General features: G+C 43.9%; 1 protein-coding gene across 2 annotated transcripts in view; it reads right to left on the bottom strand.

Moving 5' to 3' along the window:
* Positions 1-1,750: 1,750 nt before the first annotated feature.
* ARID2 (AT-rich interaction domain 2) overlaps positions 1,751-19,628 on the bottom strand; it is a 144,045-nt gene continuing 126,167 nt past the window's right edge. The window contains exons 17-21 of one of the 2 annotated variants that reach the window (XM_062195108.1): positions 10,948-11,086; positions 10,771-10,856; positions 9,452-9,575; positions 9,264-9,355; positions 1,751-3,304 (exon numbers count right to left, since the gene is read on the bottom strand). In XM_062195108.1, coding sequence (XP_062051092.1) covers positions 3,166-3,304; positions 9,264-9,355; positions 9,452-9,575; positions 10,771-10,856; positions 10,948-11,086 — 580 coding nt within the window. In that variant the 3' untranslated portion in view covers positions 1,751-3,165. Of the gene's footprint in view, positions 3,305-9,259; positions 9,356-9,451; positions 9,576-10,770; positions 10,857-10,947; positions 11,087-19,628 lie in introns of those variants that run through there. The other variant, XM_062195109.1, reaches the window with a different exon arrangement.

The following is a 19,628-nucleotide window of genomic DNA, read 5'->3' as shown; positions in this document are numbered from 1 at the left end:
TCTCTTAACTATTTAAGTGCCACCTCAGGATCTGCTACCTAAGCGGGTGACGTGGTGCGTCCACACTTCGTGTTCCTGCACAGTGCAGTCCTGGGCCAAGGGAGGACACAGCGCAGTGAGAGGTACAGGGCTCCGCGTAGCAGAGGGTGTTCACCCTAGCTGGGCTGTCACTGGGTGGGGCACCTGTCTGCTGTGCACGACACGGATGAGCTAAATTCCCTTGGAACGGATGGCCGAATGCTTGCTTTTCACTTCGCATTTGGTACAGAGTCCAGTGCCTATGGCTGGGCTGTGGCTCTGCTCCCAGCCCTGGGCAGCTTGTGCGCTCCCTGTGTGGTGGTGAGTGCTTAGTCACAGTGGCCGAGGTCAGGACAGAAGTCATTATCCAAAACACGCGTTTAAAAAATCATTTTTATTGTCATCTTACGGTTAAAAAAACATACACAGCATGACTATAAAGTAATGAGACGAATTTTCATGTGTGGCTTGGGTCACCGAGTCTCATTAGTATATAGTCACATCCTGTCTCGAGCCTGGAAGAAAAATATGCCTTTTGCTATATGATTATCAATTTTGTTACTTAAAATTTATTGAGTGCCAACAGAGCACTAGGCACATATATAACACAGAATTGTACAGTCTCTATGTTGTAGACTATATTATTTACATAGATTTTTCAAAGATAACATTAAAGCGTGTATTTACAGAATTTTAGACAAAAATAACAATACTGGAAATCAGCAAGTTTCTGTGTAGCGAGGAGCACCTTTTCATGAGTGAGGGTCGTGCCGCACTCACTGCGCAAGAGCACTTCCGTCCTGTCCCCAGGCAGTCCGCGTTCTCTCTCTGGATGGTTCTTTACCGCCGTGAGAGGAGACACTCGAGAGGGAAGCCGTAAATCGGTTTCATTCGGTCAAAATACATTTAGAAAGTTCTTTGCTGAGACCAACGCTTCAAGGGACTACAGATGTAATTTACACATTACAGCACAAAAGCTGGAGCTACAGCGTGCAGTTCAGTGAGGTGGAAGATGGTGACTATGAAAACCATTTTGTCTAAACTTGGAGCCTTTGCTCTTTGCTGATTTAACTACTGTTGCAGTTTCTTATTTTGGAAAGAAAGAGACAAACATTGATAGGACACAAAATTACTTCAGAAAAATCAAGAATTTTTGGATAGTAAGTGAATAGGAAGCCCTCCCCCCCACACCTGATGTCAGTGCAAGCCTCACAGTGCCAGGAGATAATCCTGGCTGATGTTGTGTGAGGTTTCTCAAAGCAATCATTTTAGAACTGGCAGAGTGCAGTGCCAGGAACGCCCTTCAGGGAGAAATCACAGAGTATTTGATATTAATCGAATCAAAAATTTAAAAATTTGCATGTCCTTTCACTCAAAGCATCTGCCCCCATACTCAGTTTGAAGATTTGTTTTATACTGTGGTTCTGAAGAAACACAGTATCAAACAATAAGATTTCAGGCAAGTGTGCAACATCCAGTAATTTATAAAAAGCGCATATCATGCTATTATTTGGGTTTGCTTTGCATTACAGAACACAGAAAATCAACCTCAGGTCCATCTCCCATGTATTTCATGCAAATGTGTCATGTAGAGGACCTCCCTCATCTCCCTAACACTCAATAGAAACAATAGGTAGGTGACCGTTTGGGCCTCGCCTTCAGCTCAACTTAGGATTCTGTATATATTTTTTTAAAAAATAGCTTAACATACTCAGAAATGAAGGACTCAAGAAAATGTTCAGTCTTTTATTTAAAAACTATAAACAGTCACCAAAGTAAATAAAGCCATTCTATAACAGAAACTGTTAGGTCTAATTTTTTTTACTGCACATCCTAAGGACACAGCAGAAATTGTGGTTGGGAGGCCTTCCACATTTTTGGATGCTAATAGAACAGGCAATAGGCAGTTATAAATGGGTACATTTCACGCTGGGAGGGAAAAAGACAATTTGGGGAAGTGAGCAGTATCTGAGCAGGAATGTGGTACAGTATTAAGAATGGAGAATTAGACAATAAACCCCACCTCTAGGAAGGTAGAAAAGGAGTGGAGAAAGTATACTGCACAGAATGCATTACAGCACAGGAGAGCGCCTGTATAAAATCCCGTGTATTCAAACCAATTTACAAATACAAAAATTTCTGTCCAAGCTCTGAGCTTAAACATGACAAACGCTTACAGTGGATACATGTTAGGGAAAAACCAAAAAATACCTTCAAAGAGTTTTTCTTCTACAAAAATGACATGAGATATATTACTCCATACTCTTTTCAGCCAGCAAAATGAGTTCTACAAGGTGTATAATACAAAAAGAAAAAAAAAAAAATCACAGTCCCACAAAACTGTCTGACTTTACAGCATCAGTACCTTGCAGAAGTATTTACAGAGATTGAAGAACATTCGTCCACTGCGCAGAATATATCACAATTACTTACAATTGACAGAAGTCTAGAAAACGTGAGAACCTATCGGTAATGCTTCTAGGACACCACAGAATGTATCTCCAGTGGCTGCAGCGGCATGAAAGGTGTTCCTTCTATTCACAAATATTTACACGATCTATTCAGACTGGTAAATTTTTATGATAATAAATAAGTGAAAATATATTGGCTCAAGTAAGAAAACCAAGCTACTGATTTCTAAACAAAACACACAATCCATAGCTAGATATTGGTGGCCCCCTCTGAGACCAGGGGGTATAAGTGTGCTGAAACTTTTTAATTATTCAAACCAGCTTAAACTGTTTAGTAAATATAAAAATGTGCTCCTTTTTGGATATAGATAAAAATATTTAATGCTTCTATTTCATCTGCTCGTGAAGATTTTACAAGATCCCGTGTATATTCCAATGTGGATGGTACTGAATTCTGATCATACCGGTTCCCATCAGGACTCAGGGCGGAGAGGCATCCTGCAGATGAGCTGATTGACAATCCCACAGCAGTTTTTTTCTTTTTAGATTTTTTTTTCAAACAGAGAACAAAAGGGATTCACTCAGAGATCAGAATACGAACTTCCTCTTGACATCAAGGGAGGAGATAAAATAATTCATTCCGTGGTCTCTGTTCCATTAAGACTTGGTGCTTTCTTCAGTAACAGTGTGTGAAATGTGTCTGACTTGGAGTCCCCACTCCCTACGTGGGACTGTTTCACTGCAGCATTTCTGAGTCTTGTTCTTTACTCTGAACGGTGAAGTTCAGTTCATAAAGGCATTTGGCAAGGGTGGAGGAAGCTTCCATGTTACTTATAGCAAGCACTGACAGGTTGTTTTCATGTCTCTTTAGTAATCTGGAAAGAAATACAGAAAGTCATCAGTCTCAAGGTAACAGTGACGTTCCTGATCCGAAGTTTGCAAGTTCAGGAGCTAGAACAGAAACTGCTTGGCTGCACACCAGGCAGCATCAGTGCAGCATAAAAGAAGCGGCCAGGGCCCGCAGCGTCTTCTCTGTGCTGCCTTCCCAGCCCTGTCTTCATTCATGCTTTCAGAAGATTCATGTGACAGAGAACAGCTGGAGAGGAATAAAATGAAAGTTCACACTACGGGCCGAGTTTCACACGATGAAAAGTGACTCCATCTAGCTTGACTTATTCCATTACCGCAGCTGCTTTCTAAAAATGCAGAACCACAGATGTTCCTGGTCCCTGAGTCACAACACTCACGTGCTTTGTCACAGAGATGAGAGATTACAGAAGTGAGTGTGACCTTGTGAAGAAGGAGCGACACTGGGCTCACGAACGTTGTGAAAAGCAGCCAGGATTGGCAGGGTGGAGCAAGTCCAGTTGAGCTCATGTTATGAGAACATGAACGGCATAAGCAAGGAGACAGATACATGGATTTTAACTACAAAATGATTTCAAGTTTCCCTTATATGTGAAAACTAATAAAAAGATTAGGGGCAAAAAAAAGTCAGCCAGCATTGATATGAACCATGAAAACTGAAATTATAAATGCAAAACACAGTGGAACTACAGTCACTATTACCATGGCAAAGCAAAGGAGTAGACAACTAGTGTGAAAGGAGCTGGGTCCCTCCCTGCCAGCATTGTGGGAAACCTGGACTGGGGTCTCAGCTCCTGGCTCAGCCCTCTGCTGGGGGCATTTGGGAAGTGCACCAGTGGACAAAAGGTCTCTGTTTCTGCCTTTCAAATAAAATGAAAATAAAGCATTAGAAAACACCAAGATCGTTGACCCAACGTACAAATAGAAGTTGTAAAATGGCAACAACTAACAACTCAAAGAGTTATACTTTTACACAAGGGAATTAAAAATTGAATTGATGCAGTGATAAAGTCAAGGAAATTTCCAGAAACTGAAAAGATAAATGATGAAAGCTAAGAGAGAAAAGAACACACAAGAAAACTTCCCATTACTTAAGATATGCCTCTCCAGGCAGAAGGCATACACTAAAATGAAATGCCCACAACAGCATCACCATGAAACTTGAGGAGATGAGAGCAGACAGACAGACGGTCCCAGGAGTGGGAACTGCAATGTCTCTGGAGTTCTCAACAGATAAGCTAAGGTCCAGAAGACACTGGGGCCACACCCACAGACATCTAAAGGAAAACTGTTTCTCACTGTTTTCAAGAGTAAGGGTGGAATGAGGCATTTTCAGACACACAGTTTCTTAAGTTATGGGAAAATGGGTCTTAGCTTGAGGAGGGACCACGAAGAGAGGAATCCCTGTGTGGCAGGCCTTGCCACCATGCTGCTTACACTGCAGAAGGGCAGGTTCCCAGGAGGGTGGCTGCACTGCAAAAATGGAAACCTGGCACAGGCTCAGTGAGCACATTCGAGTGTTTGGACAGCTTACTTGAGGAATTTCAAAGACAGCAGTAAAGGCCGATGAAGAGCAACAAGGAGCAAGGCGATCGTAAACGGCAGAGAGAGACCGTGCAGCACTTGGGTCAGCACCAAGCAGTCTGATGCGTGACCTCATCAGACCTGTCCTGTCGGAATACTCTGAGGAGGGCAGGGGAGACCTGGAGGGCTGAAGACCACTCAGTGCTTTACAAACTAGGCAGACAGGAGGTGAGGAGTAACAAAGGCATATTGTTTAGGAACATGGCAGCAAATACCAGAAAATTAAGCTAAAATGGCTGAAGGCTCACTACTTTGGAGGCAGAAAGAGTGCTATATTTGGTTATAAGCTTTATGATACTTACAGTTTTTTAAAGTGTATTTTTATAACAGTTTTATTGATATAATTAAATACCACACACTTCATCCATCTAAAATGTATACAGTTCACTCATTTTTAAGTATATTCTCATTATCCTAAAAAGAAATCCAAAACTTATTAGCCATCGTTGCCCATTTTCCCCAAATCCCTCAGTTGCGACTATATTTTTCACCTGTTGTGTAAGACATTCCTAACAAAACGTCTATTTTGGCCATTTTTTCCTCCTGTGCAGTTCAGCAGCAGCGCCTGCCCAGCACTGCACCCCTCTGCACAGCGGACCTCCTACCTGTTCAACAGGAACACCCATCCTCCCAGCCCCTGGAGACTAGAGCTCCACTCTGGGTCCCTCCTGAGTGGGACACAGGACACCCGGCCTCGCCTGCTTTGCACACTGTCCTGGAGACATCTGTGCTAAAGTGCTGCTCGGTTTTCCAGGTCTCTAAGGCGGACATTGTTCTCTCCATTGGTCAGTGGACCCTTACAAGTTGCCTTCCCTCCAACTTCTGCTGTTAGAACTAATGCTGCTGTCAGTATTAACGTAGGAAGACCTATTCAACTATTTTCTACTTTTAAAACTTTGTCTATATACCCAAAGTAGAACTGTCAGATGAAGTGCCATGTAGCTTCTCTCTATATTCTAGATATTAATATTTTATCAGATATACGATTTACAGTTATTTTCTTTATACCAGGGGTTGACTTGTTATTTGACAGCACTCCTTGATTTGTTTTTCTGCTGCCTGTGCCTTTGGTGTCACATCCTAGCAACATTCAAGACTCTGCCCTGAGCTTTATCTCATATGCTTAGATCTTTGGTCTGATTTGAGCTGGGTTTTGTATACAGTGTAATTAGGCAAGGGCTCACCTTCATCCTTCTTGTGTGTAGATCACTTTTCCCAACACCATCTGATGAAAAGACTTTTCTTCATAGCGTGCGGATTTGGCGCCCTCACTGAGAGCTATCTGGTCACACAGGTGAGGGTTTATTTTTGGGCCCTCTCTCCTATTTCATTGGTCTATGACTGCCATGCTGATACCAAACTGTTTAGGTTACTGTAGCTTTGTAGTAAGTTTTTGAAATTGGGAAGTGTGAATCTGCCAACTCCCCTCTACCCCAAGAGTGATTTTGCTATTCTGGTTCCTTTTAGACTGCATATGAATTTTAAGGTGGATTTCCTCAAAAACCATTAGGATTTTGATGGAGGTTATATGGAATTTACAGATTACTTTGGTAGTACTGTCCTCATACCTAAATTAAGTTTTGTGACCCATGAAAACAGGATATCTTTCCACTTATAAAAAATTACATTTTTCAATACATTTTTCCAGCAATCTTTTATAGCACAAATCTTCCACATTCTTGGTTAAGATAATTCCTAATTTTCCCACATGCTTTTTTCTGAGTTGTTCCTTATAAACAGAAAAGTACAGTTTGGTTTTTAAGTAAGACCCATGTATTAAATTGAGAAGAGATACAAGAAGCGGCAACACAGGTCACACTTTCCAGAGATAAAGCTCAATCAGGTCAACTGGATTTAAACATCTTACAAGATTCAAACCACCGGATTCTGAATTTCAAACCAAAAAAACCTGGTGACTTTTCATACTATTCAGGACACTGTACTGTGAGGATGAGGATTCGCTTCCTTGAATTTTCCTTATCCTGCAGTTTTCTTACTGAAAATTTGAGTCTCCTTTGGACCCAGATCACACTCTGCCTTGCTCTCCTGGAGAGGCGGACAGTGCCAGCAGAGTGCCTTCTGCTGCCCCGTACTCTGTTACCAGACACAGGTTTTACCAGACTCTGTCAGCATCTTGCCCATGAAAAACCCCAGGCACCAGAGATTCCAACCAGGATTGGGAAATGAAACAATTTAATGAACTGTTTCCAGTTCTTCGGGTTCCACTATACTAAGATCATAAGCAATGAAGATGCAACAAGATATCTGGATGATGTAAAGAAACAAGAAAACAACAAAGAAAAAACAGAAAGCTGAAAACATCTGGTTCCCCAGCTAAGTAACCCTAGACAAAGAGGCTTTGCTTTAAACCTAGGAATGTGAAGAAAAGGCCATGACAAAGCTGAGAAATTACTTGTAGAGTTCCAATGTCTTACAAAAATTCCAGGTAGGAACTCCGGAAGAAACAGAGTCACTATCAAGCTTTTTGCCTGCACCTGTTCATCAGATACTGAGTGACTACCGTAATTCTCAACACTTCTAGCCACTAGAGATACAAAGAGGACACCCCCAACCTCCGCCTTCACAAAGCTCATTGAGGTGGCGACACTTTCTGAACTGGGGAAGCAACAGTGCTCAGGGAGAAGGGGACACCTGCTGTGCCCCAGGCTGCAGGCAGGGCACTGATGAAGAGAGGCGGCGGCAACCCTGGAGGTGGATCTCGAGGGACAAGCGGGAGGCAGAGAGGATCCCTGAGGTATCTGTTCCGGCTGCTACCAAGATGAATGAGAAGACATCTGCATGTGAGTCAATCGGGGAAGATGCAAGAAAAGCTACTGACAAAACAGACTGAGCGTTCTTACAGCAGAGGTGGCCCCAGAGGGACAGAGAAGGGTATTCAGGCAGCAAAACAGAACTCGACCCAAGCCCTGAATCGGGCACAGGTGTGGCACGGACAAGCCGGGCATCAAGCTGCAAGGCAGCTCGCTTGGGCTGAAATGAAGGCAATGAAGCAAAAACAAGGAGTGAGGACAGAAATAAAGTGAGAAAAGTCTGAAGAAATTGTGTTGTGGATAAAACAGCAAGACCTGGGTATTCTTATGCATACTAAACTTTTAAATTTCTTTCAAGAAATCTTTCCTTAGATATTAAGAATTTTTCTTCTTCGTTTCTAAATACTAAATACACTAAACAAGCAACTTTGGTCATTGCAAATACTTCAAATTTTATCTATCTGTAATACACTTTAGAAAGTTGAGATAATCAAATTCATTTTTTTCTTTTATGATTAATACCACTATTTTGAGGTTAGAAAACCCAGTTTAAAGGTTATTGCAAGAAATATAAAAGATCTATAACAAGGTACATGTAGGAATGCCTGGAAGAACTAACGAAGATTCAAGATATATTTAGGGGATGGAATTAGCAGTATAGGAGAGGAGAGATGAAAGAGCCACTGTCAGAAATGCAGGATGCAGGTGAGGCTACCATTTCGGGAAGGAGCTGCAGCCAGTTAGCTGGAGAAGGGGAGGAGACATGAGAACAGGTGTTCTCATGGGAGACAGGTTCAGCAGAACACTACACGTGCTTTCCAAACAAGGATGAAAGTCGTTCCTAGTTTCTGTACATGTACAAAGTCCTAAATTTTCTCTTGCTTTTAAAATTTCAGGATATTCTATGGAATCTTAGCAATATCTACTTTGATGGGCTCATTAAATGTCAACTGTAAAACTGAATTTGATTCTGATACACATAACCCAAACCTTTTCCCCCAATAAGCTCCTAAATTTCCTGTACTGGAGCTACTTTTTAATCTAAATTCTATGGCCAGTAAGAAATTTAATTTAATAAAACAAGTTGAGGTGCTGCTGTTGTGCCACAGCAGGTTAGCTGCTGCCTGCAGCACCGGCACTGCCGGCATCCCATTTGGATACCAGTTTGAGTCCTGGCTGCTCCACTTCCAATTCAGCTCCCTGCTAATGCTCCTGGGAAAGCAGTACAAGACGGCCCATGTGGAAGAATTGGATGGAGTTTGGGGCTCCTAATTTTGGCCTGGCCCAGCCTTGGCATTGTGATCATTTGGGGAGTGAACCAGTAGATAGAAGATCTCTTTCTCTCTAACTTCGCCTTTACAATCAATAAATAGATCATAAAAAGAAGAGTCAACAAAAATTGAGCAAGTTAAAAGGCCATCTTTTGGTTGTTTAAACTCCTATTTATTTTTAGCTTTTAAGAGATCATGGTGCCCTTAATGTGGACTGAGCTTTTGGAATCTTTTGCAAAACTGATGAGAAAAACAGTCAAATAGAAGACAAGTACCTAATTTTATAAACCTGTTATGTTAAAATAGTTAAAACTCACATTGGCTATGAAAACATTACTCACCTGCGACCACACTCTGAGTATTTACCAATATTTTTTAATATTAAGGCAGCTGTTAGTCGGATGTGTTTAGTTATTGGTCCCTCTTTTTCATCCTTAAAAAGAAAGGAAAATATAAAGAAAAAAAGAATAAAGATCTAAATCATAGGGGGCTCACACCTTCAAAGAAAAGGCTTTCAAGGCATGCTTACTGTAAAGTCTCGAAAGACAAGGTTCCTCGATCCCCTCCTCAGGGCCATCAGGGCAGCGCTGGGGTGATTCACAATGGCCTTCTGAGCTCTAGGGGTAGAGCTTGTGCCCCCTACAGCCGGCTGCCTGAGAGGAGCAGAGAGAGACTGTGAACCTGACAGTGCGCACGGGCTAACACCCGACACAGTGGTTACTCTGAAGTACTGAGCACAGGGTGAACAAAAGGCCCCACTGTATAGCATTAGCATTTATGCTCTGCATCAGGCTAGGACAGGAGGCGCTCAGCACTAACGTGAAGTCTCAAGTCTTACTTTCCACAATACGGGTTTTCAAGGAAACAAGACGTCGCAGGGAGGTCCAGCTTTGGAGTGACTGTGCTGGACCACAGTCAAGATGAAGTCCAACTCCGTACTGGAGCTGGAGAGCTCTCACATTTGGAAAGGAAAATGGTATTAGGGAATAAGATAGTCTACAATGTGGGTTGAAAATTACTTTTAAATAGTACCTAAAAGTAGAATATTATCACTTAAGGAAAAGATAAACCAGTATAATCTCATGAAATTATGCCAAACACTGTATTTCACACCATTACTTTTTTACGTAAACTTATTTTTCATTGTTACTTAATAATTTCAGTGCTTTCAGTATAGTTCTGTTGTTCTTTATGCAAGACATAGAATGAGGGACTGCGGAGATAAACCTCTGCACATTTCTCTGGCCAGGATGAAAACCTGATCCCCATGTGCTGGGCTTGGGGAGGCAGTGGCAGCAGGAGCCCTGACTGGCCCATGGAGAAGCCCTGCTGCTGACGATCCAAGGGCTGTGTGACTGCCAACAGTTCCTTTCACATCTGTAAAGTGAGGATGCCCCTGGTACTCTTCTTTGTAAATAAACTAATTCTGAATATTACATCATATAACGTGAAAGCAGTCTTTACATTGCAGATAAGTATGTATGTGTGTTCATATAGGAGAGTGGTGTTATGTATCTATATAAATACCCTCTTGAAGGACCAAGAACCATACACGGAACTTGCAATTTGCAAAGCATTTCTCATCTATCATGTTTTGACTTCTGCTGACACAGTGACAAAGTGTCAGAGCTACAAGACACCCTGCAGGTCACATGACCCAGCCACCACAGACATCATTGCTTCAAGAAGCTGAAAAGGTGACCAGGGCCATAGAGTTGTTGTGGGAGCGTGGGCCCGGAACCCCGGTTCTGTGGGTCTCAGTAGGTGAAGCTGCCTTTCCCTGTTGCTGTGCTTTGCCCAGCTTCCTAGTGTTTCTTTCTGTAACAGAAGTGAACTTATTTGCCTTACTTGGTAGAAGATTTTTGACTTCCCGCTTGTCCTGGTTCATCTTGTTTTAATCCTGCAAGCAGGGCATCCTTTGAACAGTGCTTATCCTTTTAGAGATAAAGGAAGTAAAAGAATTCACATCACGATCTTTAATGCAACCAAATCAGTTACTGACCAAAGAGCATGAACAAAGTGTACCTGCAAGTGGGTAATAAAAGAAAACCGCTGTCGCTGGAAAGGCTCACAGCCTTCCCAGAGACACTGCCCTGGATACACGTCTTTTCCTCCATGTTCAGTGGCTGCGTGGTAGAAAACCTGGGAGGGTGTCTGAAACCACCTGCAAAACAGAAGCATGTAGACATTTTCTGACAAATTTCTGATAAATTTTTAAAAATTTATTTGAAAGGCAGATTTACAGAGAGGGAGGGAGAGAGAGAGGGGCAGAGAGGGAGGGAGGGAGGCTGGCCTTCCATTCTCTGGTTCACTCCCCAGATGGCCACAGCCTCTGGGGCTGTGCCACAGGCTGCACTGATGAAGAGCCTGGAGCTTCCTCTGGGTACAGGGTACAGGGGCCATCTTCCACTGCTTTGCCAAACCCATTAGCAGGGAGCTGAATCAGGAATGGAGACGCCGGGACGCAAACTGGCACCTACATGGGATGCCAGCATTGCAGGCAGCAGCTTCTAACCACTATGCCAGAATGCTGGACCTAGGTGTTCTTTAAAATAGAAAGCCTACTATCATTAATATTATGGATCAGTGTACAACAAAGTAAGCAAGCCACTCTCTTACTTCGCTTTTGAAAGTTTCTTAGCTTATTCTTCAAGTTGAGTCATTCAACTGTATGGAACACTTCTAGTAACTGAAGTTTTTAAGTTCCTATAATCCTAACTCCCTACCTTCAATGAAGATTGGCTAAGAATCTCTTTAAAGTAAATGAAATACCATTTTAAAACATTCCAGAACATTAAATTCTAAACAAATATCATTCTCTACTGTATTCTGCTCATTTCATAGTATATCCAACAATTTAAATTCTACACATTTTTTCCTATGTGGCTTTTAACTCAAGTTCATTCTTCTATGTCTGTGCATGTTTCAGAAGCCATGTTTCTCGGCCGGCGTCGCGGCTCAAAAGGCTAATCCTCTGCCTTATGGTGCTGGCACACTGGGTTCTAGTCCCGGTCGGGGTGCTGGATTCTGTCCCCATTGCCCCTCTTCCAGGCCAGCTCTCTGCTGTGGCCCGGGAGTGCAGTGGAGGATGGCCCAAGTGCTTGGGCCCTGCACCCCATGGGAGACCAGGAGAAGCACCTGGCTCCTGCCATTGGATCAGCGCGGTGTGCCGGCTGCAGCGCGCCAGCCGCTGCAGCCATTGGAGGGTGAACCAACAGCAAAAGAAGACCTTTCTCTCTGTCTCTCTCACTGTCTACTCTGCCTGTCAAAAAAATAAATAAATTAATAATAATAATAATAATAATAATAAAAAGCCCTGTTTCTCAGCTCATCAGCATCATACTCTAAGTAATACCAGGGCCTAACAATGCAATGTCTGAGTGGGTCGATGACAAAGGACACAGGAAAGAACTGAAGGCATGTTCTAGAATGGAGCTGGCAAAGAATGTAATGTAATATAGAATAAAAGAATGTATTAGAATGTGCTAATAGAACTCACATATTTGTCCAATCAATGTCTTTGTGAAATTCATGGAAAAGATGTCTCAGAGTTCCATTTTTTTTAGTGCTGTCATACAAACATGTCTCTTCATATGAACTGGCTTTCAATGTGCAGCATATTATCTAACATTTCACATTAATATTTATGACTGCTTTTAAGATTTTTAAAATGAAAATGTAATGAAATACTAAATTATAAGATGTTGGCAAAAATCATTATAGGTTATACATTTCATTGCCATTTCCTATTTATCTAAATACCTACCAGAAGCTTACTGTGAAACTAAAGTCATCAGTACATACGTCAAAGAATTTTTTAAAATTTCTTTGAGAGGCAGAGAAAGGGAGAGAAGACAACATCCCTCGACTGGTTCCCTCCCCAGTGTCCACACGGGTGGCAAGAATAAATGTAGAACTATGCTGTAACTTGTCTAGACTGGTACCTGCCACCTGGACACCTTCTGATTGACACTATTTTGAAGGCACAGGGAGCGATGGAGAGAGAAACAGGACATATTCCCTATCTGCTGGTTCACATCCCAAATACCCACAACAGGTAGAGCTGGGCCAGGTTGAAGCCAGGAGCCAGGAACTCCATCTGGGTTTCCTATGTGGGTAGCAAGGACCCAAGTACTTGAGCCATCATTCCTGGTCTCTCAGGTGTGCATCAGTTGGAAACTGGAATGTGGAAGGAAGTGTAACTGAAACCCAGGCAGTCCTGTATGGGAGGCAGGTGCCCCAACTGTGGCTGAGCTGCTACACCAAATACACATTCCTCTTACTGGATTTTAAGAGTTCACTTAAATACCATTAAACCATTACCTGAAGTCCCATTGCACACCACATAACAACGTTTCAGTAGCAGACTGTGTATCTGACAGTGGTCCCCTAAGGCGATAGTGGGATTCAGTAATCCCTACCTCCCAGTAACGCTGCAGCACAGTGCAATACTCATGCTTGTGTTTCAGTCACATAAACATACCGCACATACTGATGACAGCCAACTATGTTACTGGTTTATCAATAGCTACTTGTGAAGAAAACATTCACTGTGCTACACCAGCAGTGGCCTCATGCATCCTATGCTTCCAAGGTCTCTCGATGGCATCATTTTCTCTGGTGGTTGACTTGAGCTTTTTTTGGTCATTGCGGCCCTAGGACCAATATGGTAATCCATATTCACTCACAAAGCTGAGGTGTGGAGTCAGGTTTTGCCACTTACTTACAGAAGCACACAATCCATACAGCTGATGTTCGGGGGAAGCTTTCCTATATACAGTCAGATACACACACACTCTCCAGCCAAGGGATGGATTAGGCCAAATCACCCAGAATGGGGTAGGGCTACCCATGACGTCTGCATGACCAAATCACATGAGGATACATGTCACAGAATGGGTCTCTGTGCAGTATGAGTGACGGCACAAAGCCTTTGCACACACACCCCAAGATCCAAATGCACTACATCTCTGATCAAAAAAAAAATTTTTTTTTTTTGACAGGCAGAGTGGATAGTGAGAGAGAGAGAGAGAGAGGTCTTCCTTTGCCGTTGGTTCACCCTCCAATGGCCACTGCGGCCGGCGCATTTGCGCTGATCCGAAGCCAGGAGCCAGGTGCTTCTCCTGGTCTCCCATGCGGGTGCAGGGCCCAAGGACCTGGGCCATCCTCCACTGCCTTCCCGGGCCATAGCAGAGAGCTGGCCTGGAAGAGGGGCAACGGGGATAGAATCCGGCGCCCCGACCGGGACTAGAACCCGGTGTGCCGGCGCCGCAAGGTGGAGGATTAGCCTGTTAAGCCACGGCGCTGGCCAAAATTTCTATTTTTAAACCTCTTTACAATATGTAAAGGAAATCAGGGTTATTTACAATACGTAAGTTACAAGCCACAGGCTAGGCCAGTGCTTCCTCGAACCAGTTTTAATTCCTAAACACATGCAGCTACTGCTGTTAGGGCTCCTCACTCTGCCTGCCTTCCACACAGCACTGCTTCTCTCCAACCTACCATCCTTCTTCCCCATTTTTTTCCTCCACTGATTTGACTACCCTGGTCTTACGGTACTAGTTCAAGGTGACATTCTATTACATAAATGAAACTGGCTGACATGAGCACATGAGGACAAAAAACGGTTAAGGATTCCAAATCCATGAGTTTTAAAAAATCTGGGTTTTTAAAAAAGCTTAAATAATGTAGAACTAAACTATGAAGAAACACAAAGCGAGCATATACTAACTCTTCTCTTGAGAATATTCTGGAATTTGACAAGGCCATACCTAGGAACACGTCCTCATCACCATCTTGCCAACAGTAACCCACTCCACCCCCCGAAATCAACGAATTCATTTACGGGAGCCTGGAAGAACCAAAAGAGCACCGAACAAACATGAGAATTCCGTGTGACCCACGTGTGCAGACTGCTATCATTCTGGGGTGTTTTCTTGAAACGCGCTCTCCCTCTGCGCATTTTTAACAGAACTGTGACTGAACCATGTTGACACAATGACATCTATACAAAGTCAAAGCATGTTCTTTAAGACATTTAACTCCTGACACGTAATTTATGACACACACACACACACACACACACAATGTGAATGGCGTCCATCTGATGTGCACAACAAGCAGCAGCAAATCTCGGCAAAAGGTGCTTCTTTGTAACTTTGTCTTTGTTGGGGAATTGAGCTTTCCAGGTGATGTGAGACGTCCACTGGACAACACGTGTGCCTAAAGCTATTCAGTGAACTGCAGGCCACACACAGAGCTGTCCTTGCTGGCAGTGGGAAGAGCAGTTGCGGGGCGGCAGCCTCGGGTCTTTCCCCTGTGCCTCCTGCCCACACTGTCTCAGCACTGCCCAGCACGGCTCAGGGCTACCTGGTTCCCCCATGCATTTCTGTTCCCCAAAACATTCCCCACAGAACCTGCGCTAAGATCAACTCTGGTTACATACTGAGCATCCATACTAGTTCTGACCTTTTCCTCCTGTGTGTCAATGTGAATCTGAGAATTCAGAGACAACTGTCTTACCTTTAGGTCTCTGGAAAAAAAGATCAACACTGAAAGGATAAGTTTATTCCCTTATCACCTTTGACTTTTTCTTTGTTCATTGAATCTTCTGGTGTTCACCCATTTGCCTTTGGATCTTAGCCAAAGCAGCCTGTTATTCCAGGGCAAACTCCTCTACTCACATACTGGATTCTCTTGTGTTCCTTCACAAATAATCCTCTTTTTCATCTGCTGAACCTCAGGCTCAGGCATAAACATGTGTATGTTACTCTAACTAAAAAGAAAAACAGGAGCTGATGCTGTAGTGGAGTAAGTTAAGCCTTCCTGAGGTGCTCGCACCCCATGTGGGTGCTGGTTCGTGTCCCAGCTGCTCCACTTCTGATCCACCTCGCTCCTAATGGGCCTGGGAAAGCAGTGGAGCATGGCCCAAGTGCTTTGGACCCTGCACCCATCTGGGAGACCCAGAAAAGCTCCAGGCTCCAGAACAGCCCAGCTTTCCCCACTGCGGCCATTTGGGGAGTGAACCAGTGGATGGAAGATCTCTGTCTCTGCTTTTCAAATAAATAAATGAATCTTTAAAGAAACAAAACCAGAACTAATACTTTTTCTTGGGTACAACTACTTTCTTAAGACATAGGAGTCCCATCTTCTTAATGTCTGGCAAAGCAATATAAAATGCAATGTTTAACATATATTTTAATAACTATTTATAAAATTACCATCTGTTGTTAAATATTTGAAAATTTTTTCAGTATTTGTAAACTGACTTTGTCATTCTGAAAGAGCAATCACTGGGGAATATCACATACTTACTAGGAAGTGTGGATGATGTATCTGTAAGAAGAAGCATCCCTATCGAAAACACACATGTAGCCGCCTGTAAGTTTTAATCATTTGCAAAATATAGTAAAAGCTGATGTCTGTCACTGTTTTATGTCACTTCCTATCAGACTAACCAATATTCTGAAATATTACTCTTGCTCGTGTAGGAGTTAATTAGACCTTGTGACAGAACCTCTGGAAGCAACTGCAATGTAGAAGGTGGAGCAGGAAGCTCGGTGTGACTTGGGCAGACTCCTGGGCGGTCAGAGACTTCATCTTGACACTGAGAGCAAGTCAAAGTCTGGTTCACAGCACAGCGTCCACACCGCATTGGTCTGTCCAGCCTCTGCGTTCCTGGAGTGGCCTTTCATGACGCCATGTACAAACATAACCCACTCTAGGTCATGTGTGCCTCAGTGGGATGATTCTCACACTTCATAGCAGTGATTAAGCAGACAGCGATGAGAAGCAACCTTCTAGCAAAAATTCTTTCCAAATGTCTGTTACAGTCCCAGGCATTTGGAACAAATGTCTTTTCAAACAAAATATTTCTTAGAACTGCATACATAAAACAGAAAGCAGAAACCAAGGGCTAAAGGCAGGGGGAGACTGCCATACAACCCTGCACTACGCCACTCAACGAGTACTACGACCAAGATGAGCTGTGGAGGACACACTCAGGACTACCCAGGGGCATCAAGTGCTCTCTTTACTCCAATGGAACTTGTGGGGAAGGGGTCCACTTTCTTTAAAACAACAAAAAAAGGCAAATACAAAATGGAATCACCGAGCCTTTACTTATTTCCACTATAAACTCTGTTAACCTGTGTTTCATGATGATATACAAACAAGGAAAAATGCTGAAGAAGGGCTGGCAATTTGGAGATCCCTCTGAGAACTGAGGCCGCAGAGCAAACTGCCTCCATGGAAACGGGGGAGACAGGGACACACAGAATTGCTCAAGTCAGTAACTTTGCAGGAACACTCAAATAATATTTCGTTGTTGCAAGCCTATTATGGACTACCTTGAGAGCTGAAAAGTCTAGGGAACCAGTCTCTCATCTCACAGTCATGTGCGTTTTACCTGCAGCAACCCCACCATGTTGTCCTGGTGAATGTGAGAGAAAAATGCCCTAGTGCCTCTAAGAGGGGAAGGCAGGGGCAGCCATTTAGAATTTTTTTTTGACAGGCAGAGTGGATAGTGGGAGAGAGAGACAGAGAGAAAGGTCTTCCTTTTTGCCGTTGGTTCACCCTCCAATGGCCGCTGTGGCCGGCACATCGTGCTGATCTGAAGCCAGGAGCCAGGTGCTTCTCCTGGTCTCCCATGCAGGTGCAGGGCCCAAGGACTTGGGCCATCCTCCACTGCCTTCCCGGGCCATAGCAGAGAGCTGGCCTAGAAGAGGGGCAACCGGGATAGAATCCGGTGCCGCGACCAGGACTAGAACCTGGTGTGCCAGCGCCGCAAGGCGGAGGATTAGCCTGTTAAGCCAAGGCACCGGCCAAAATTTTTATTTTATTTTATTTTTGACATGCAGAGTTAGACACAGAGAGAGAGAGACAGAGAGAAAGGTCTTCCTTTCTGTTGGTTCACCCCCCAAATGGCCACTGCGGCTGGCACTGCGCCGATCTGAAGCCAGGAGCCAGGTGCTTCTCCTGGTCTCCCATGCGGCTGCAGGGGCCAAGCCCTTGGGCCATCCTCCACTGGGCGGTGGGGGGGGGGGGGGGGGGCAGCCATTTTAAACTAGGCTCCTTCACAAAGGCCTGCCTCAGGGACCCTAGGGAAGAGAGACTGGAGCACCTGAGCCCCCTCTAGACTTACAAGGCTGAGGAACTCTCCTTACAGAAGGGGCAGCGTTCACCAAAGGCCTGTGGAAGAGCGTGACCTCATCCAGGGATCGGGAGGATGGCGCCCCTGCTGCCTTTCTACCTCACGTGCAGGGTTCCCGCAGCACAGGCCGCGAACTGGGACAGCTGCGGGACACACCACATTTAAAAGGGGTTTAAAAATAATCCTAAAGAAACTGAAGCCTCGGCACCTACAGCTGCACCGAACATTGAACACAGCCTAAGTCCTAGGCAGGTCAAAACGCCACCTCACACTCAAAGTTCTTTTTACCCTGGTTCCTAAGTGAAGTATGTCCAACTTCCTACAAAAACAAGGCATGCTTAAATAGTAAAAGCAAAAGCAAACATGCACAACAGAAAAGAACAGCCCTCAGAGCCTGGCTCAGATGCCGACTGCACGTGGGGCTGCCAGGCTGGGGACGCACAAAGGTGCTCCCAGACAAAGTGGGCACCATGGGCAACAGAAGAGATGTGGAGATTCTACAAATCAGAAAAAAACTAAAGAAATTAAGCAAAAAATTACGGGATCACTGCAAGACTGGTGAGTATGAAGATATGCCAACAGAAATGTCTCAAATGGAAAAAAGAGAGAAAAAAGAAGGGAAAAAAGGAACAGAAAATCCAAGAAAAGTGAGGGACAACCACAAAATATAAACTACATGTAACAGAAATGCTAGACAAAGAACCTAAGAACTATTTGAAGAGTATGTGAGAATTTCCCAAAATTAATCACACCAAACCACAGATCAAACTGTATGCCACAGCAAACTAAAAAGATCATTCAGCATGATCAAAGGAGATTCATCCTAGGGATGCAGGACTGACTCGGCAATCAGTAATGCAATACAACAGAAGGAAGGAGAAAAACTGATATGGGCGGGCAGGCGGGATTAGACTAATGAGATTCATCACGCCCCCTTGCCCCTACCCGATCTCACCCGTATACAGCCAGCCACCTGCCAATCACACTATGTAACCATTTCCTTTTGGAAGTAAGAGGTGTGCAGTGCCATGGGTCCGCCCCATTCTCCAGCATGCACTGCCCCTTTCTGCAGGCTCCTGGCCCTTCTGTCTCCATCTCCTCCTGACCCCCCCTTCCTGGTAGCCCTTGATCTGTCCTCTGCCTGGTATGGAGCTGGTTCATCTTTCTGACTCCCCTCTCCCTTAAATAAAGCCCTCACATTCCTGTGTATTTCTTTCCCTTCCCTAAATAAATTCTGAGCTTTACCATGTTGCCTGTCTTGTTTATATATAAGTTTAGAATCCTTCTCTAAGCTTGAGACGAGAACCCAAAATACTAATTTTAGCATATGCTCCAGGACATCTCAGACAGACATGTAACAAAACTCAGCATCTCTCCTGATAAAATGAAAGAAATGCAGTTCAGAAGGAGCATACCCATCCCAATAAGGACCATATAACAAGCCAACAGCTCATATAATGAAGGGAAAAGCTAAGGGCTTCTCAACAAAGATGACGACCTTCGTAATTTCATCAACACAGCACCAGAAATCCTAGCCAGAGCAGTTAGCAAGAGA

Source organism: Lepus europaeus, chromosome 6 (assembly GCF_033115175.1).
Source record: "Lepus europaeus isolate LE1 chromosome 6, mLepTim1.pri, whole genome shotgun sequence".
In the NCBI taxonomy this organism is placed as follows: Eukaryota; Metazoa; Chordata; class Mammalia; order Lagomorpha; family Leporidae; genus Lepus; species Lepus europaeus.
This window is presented reverse-complemented; position numbering and strand designations above follow the sequence as displayed.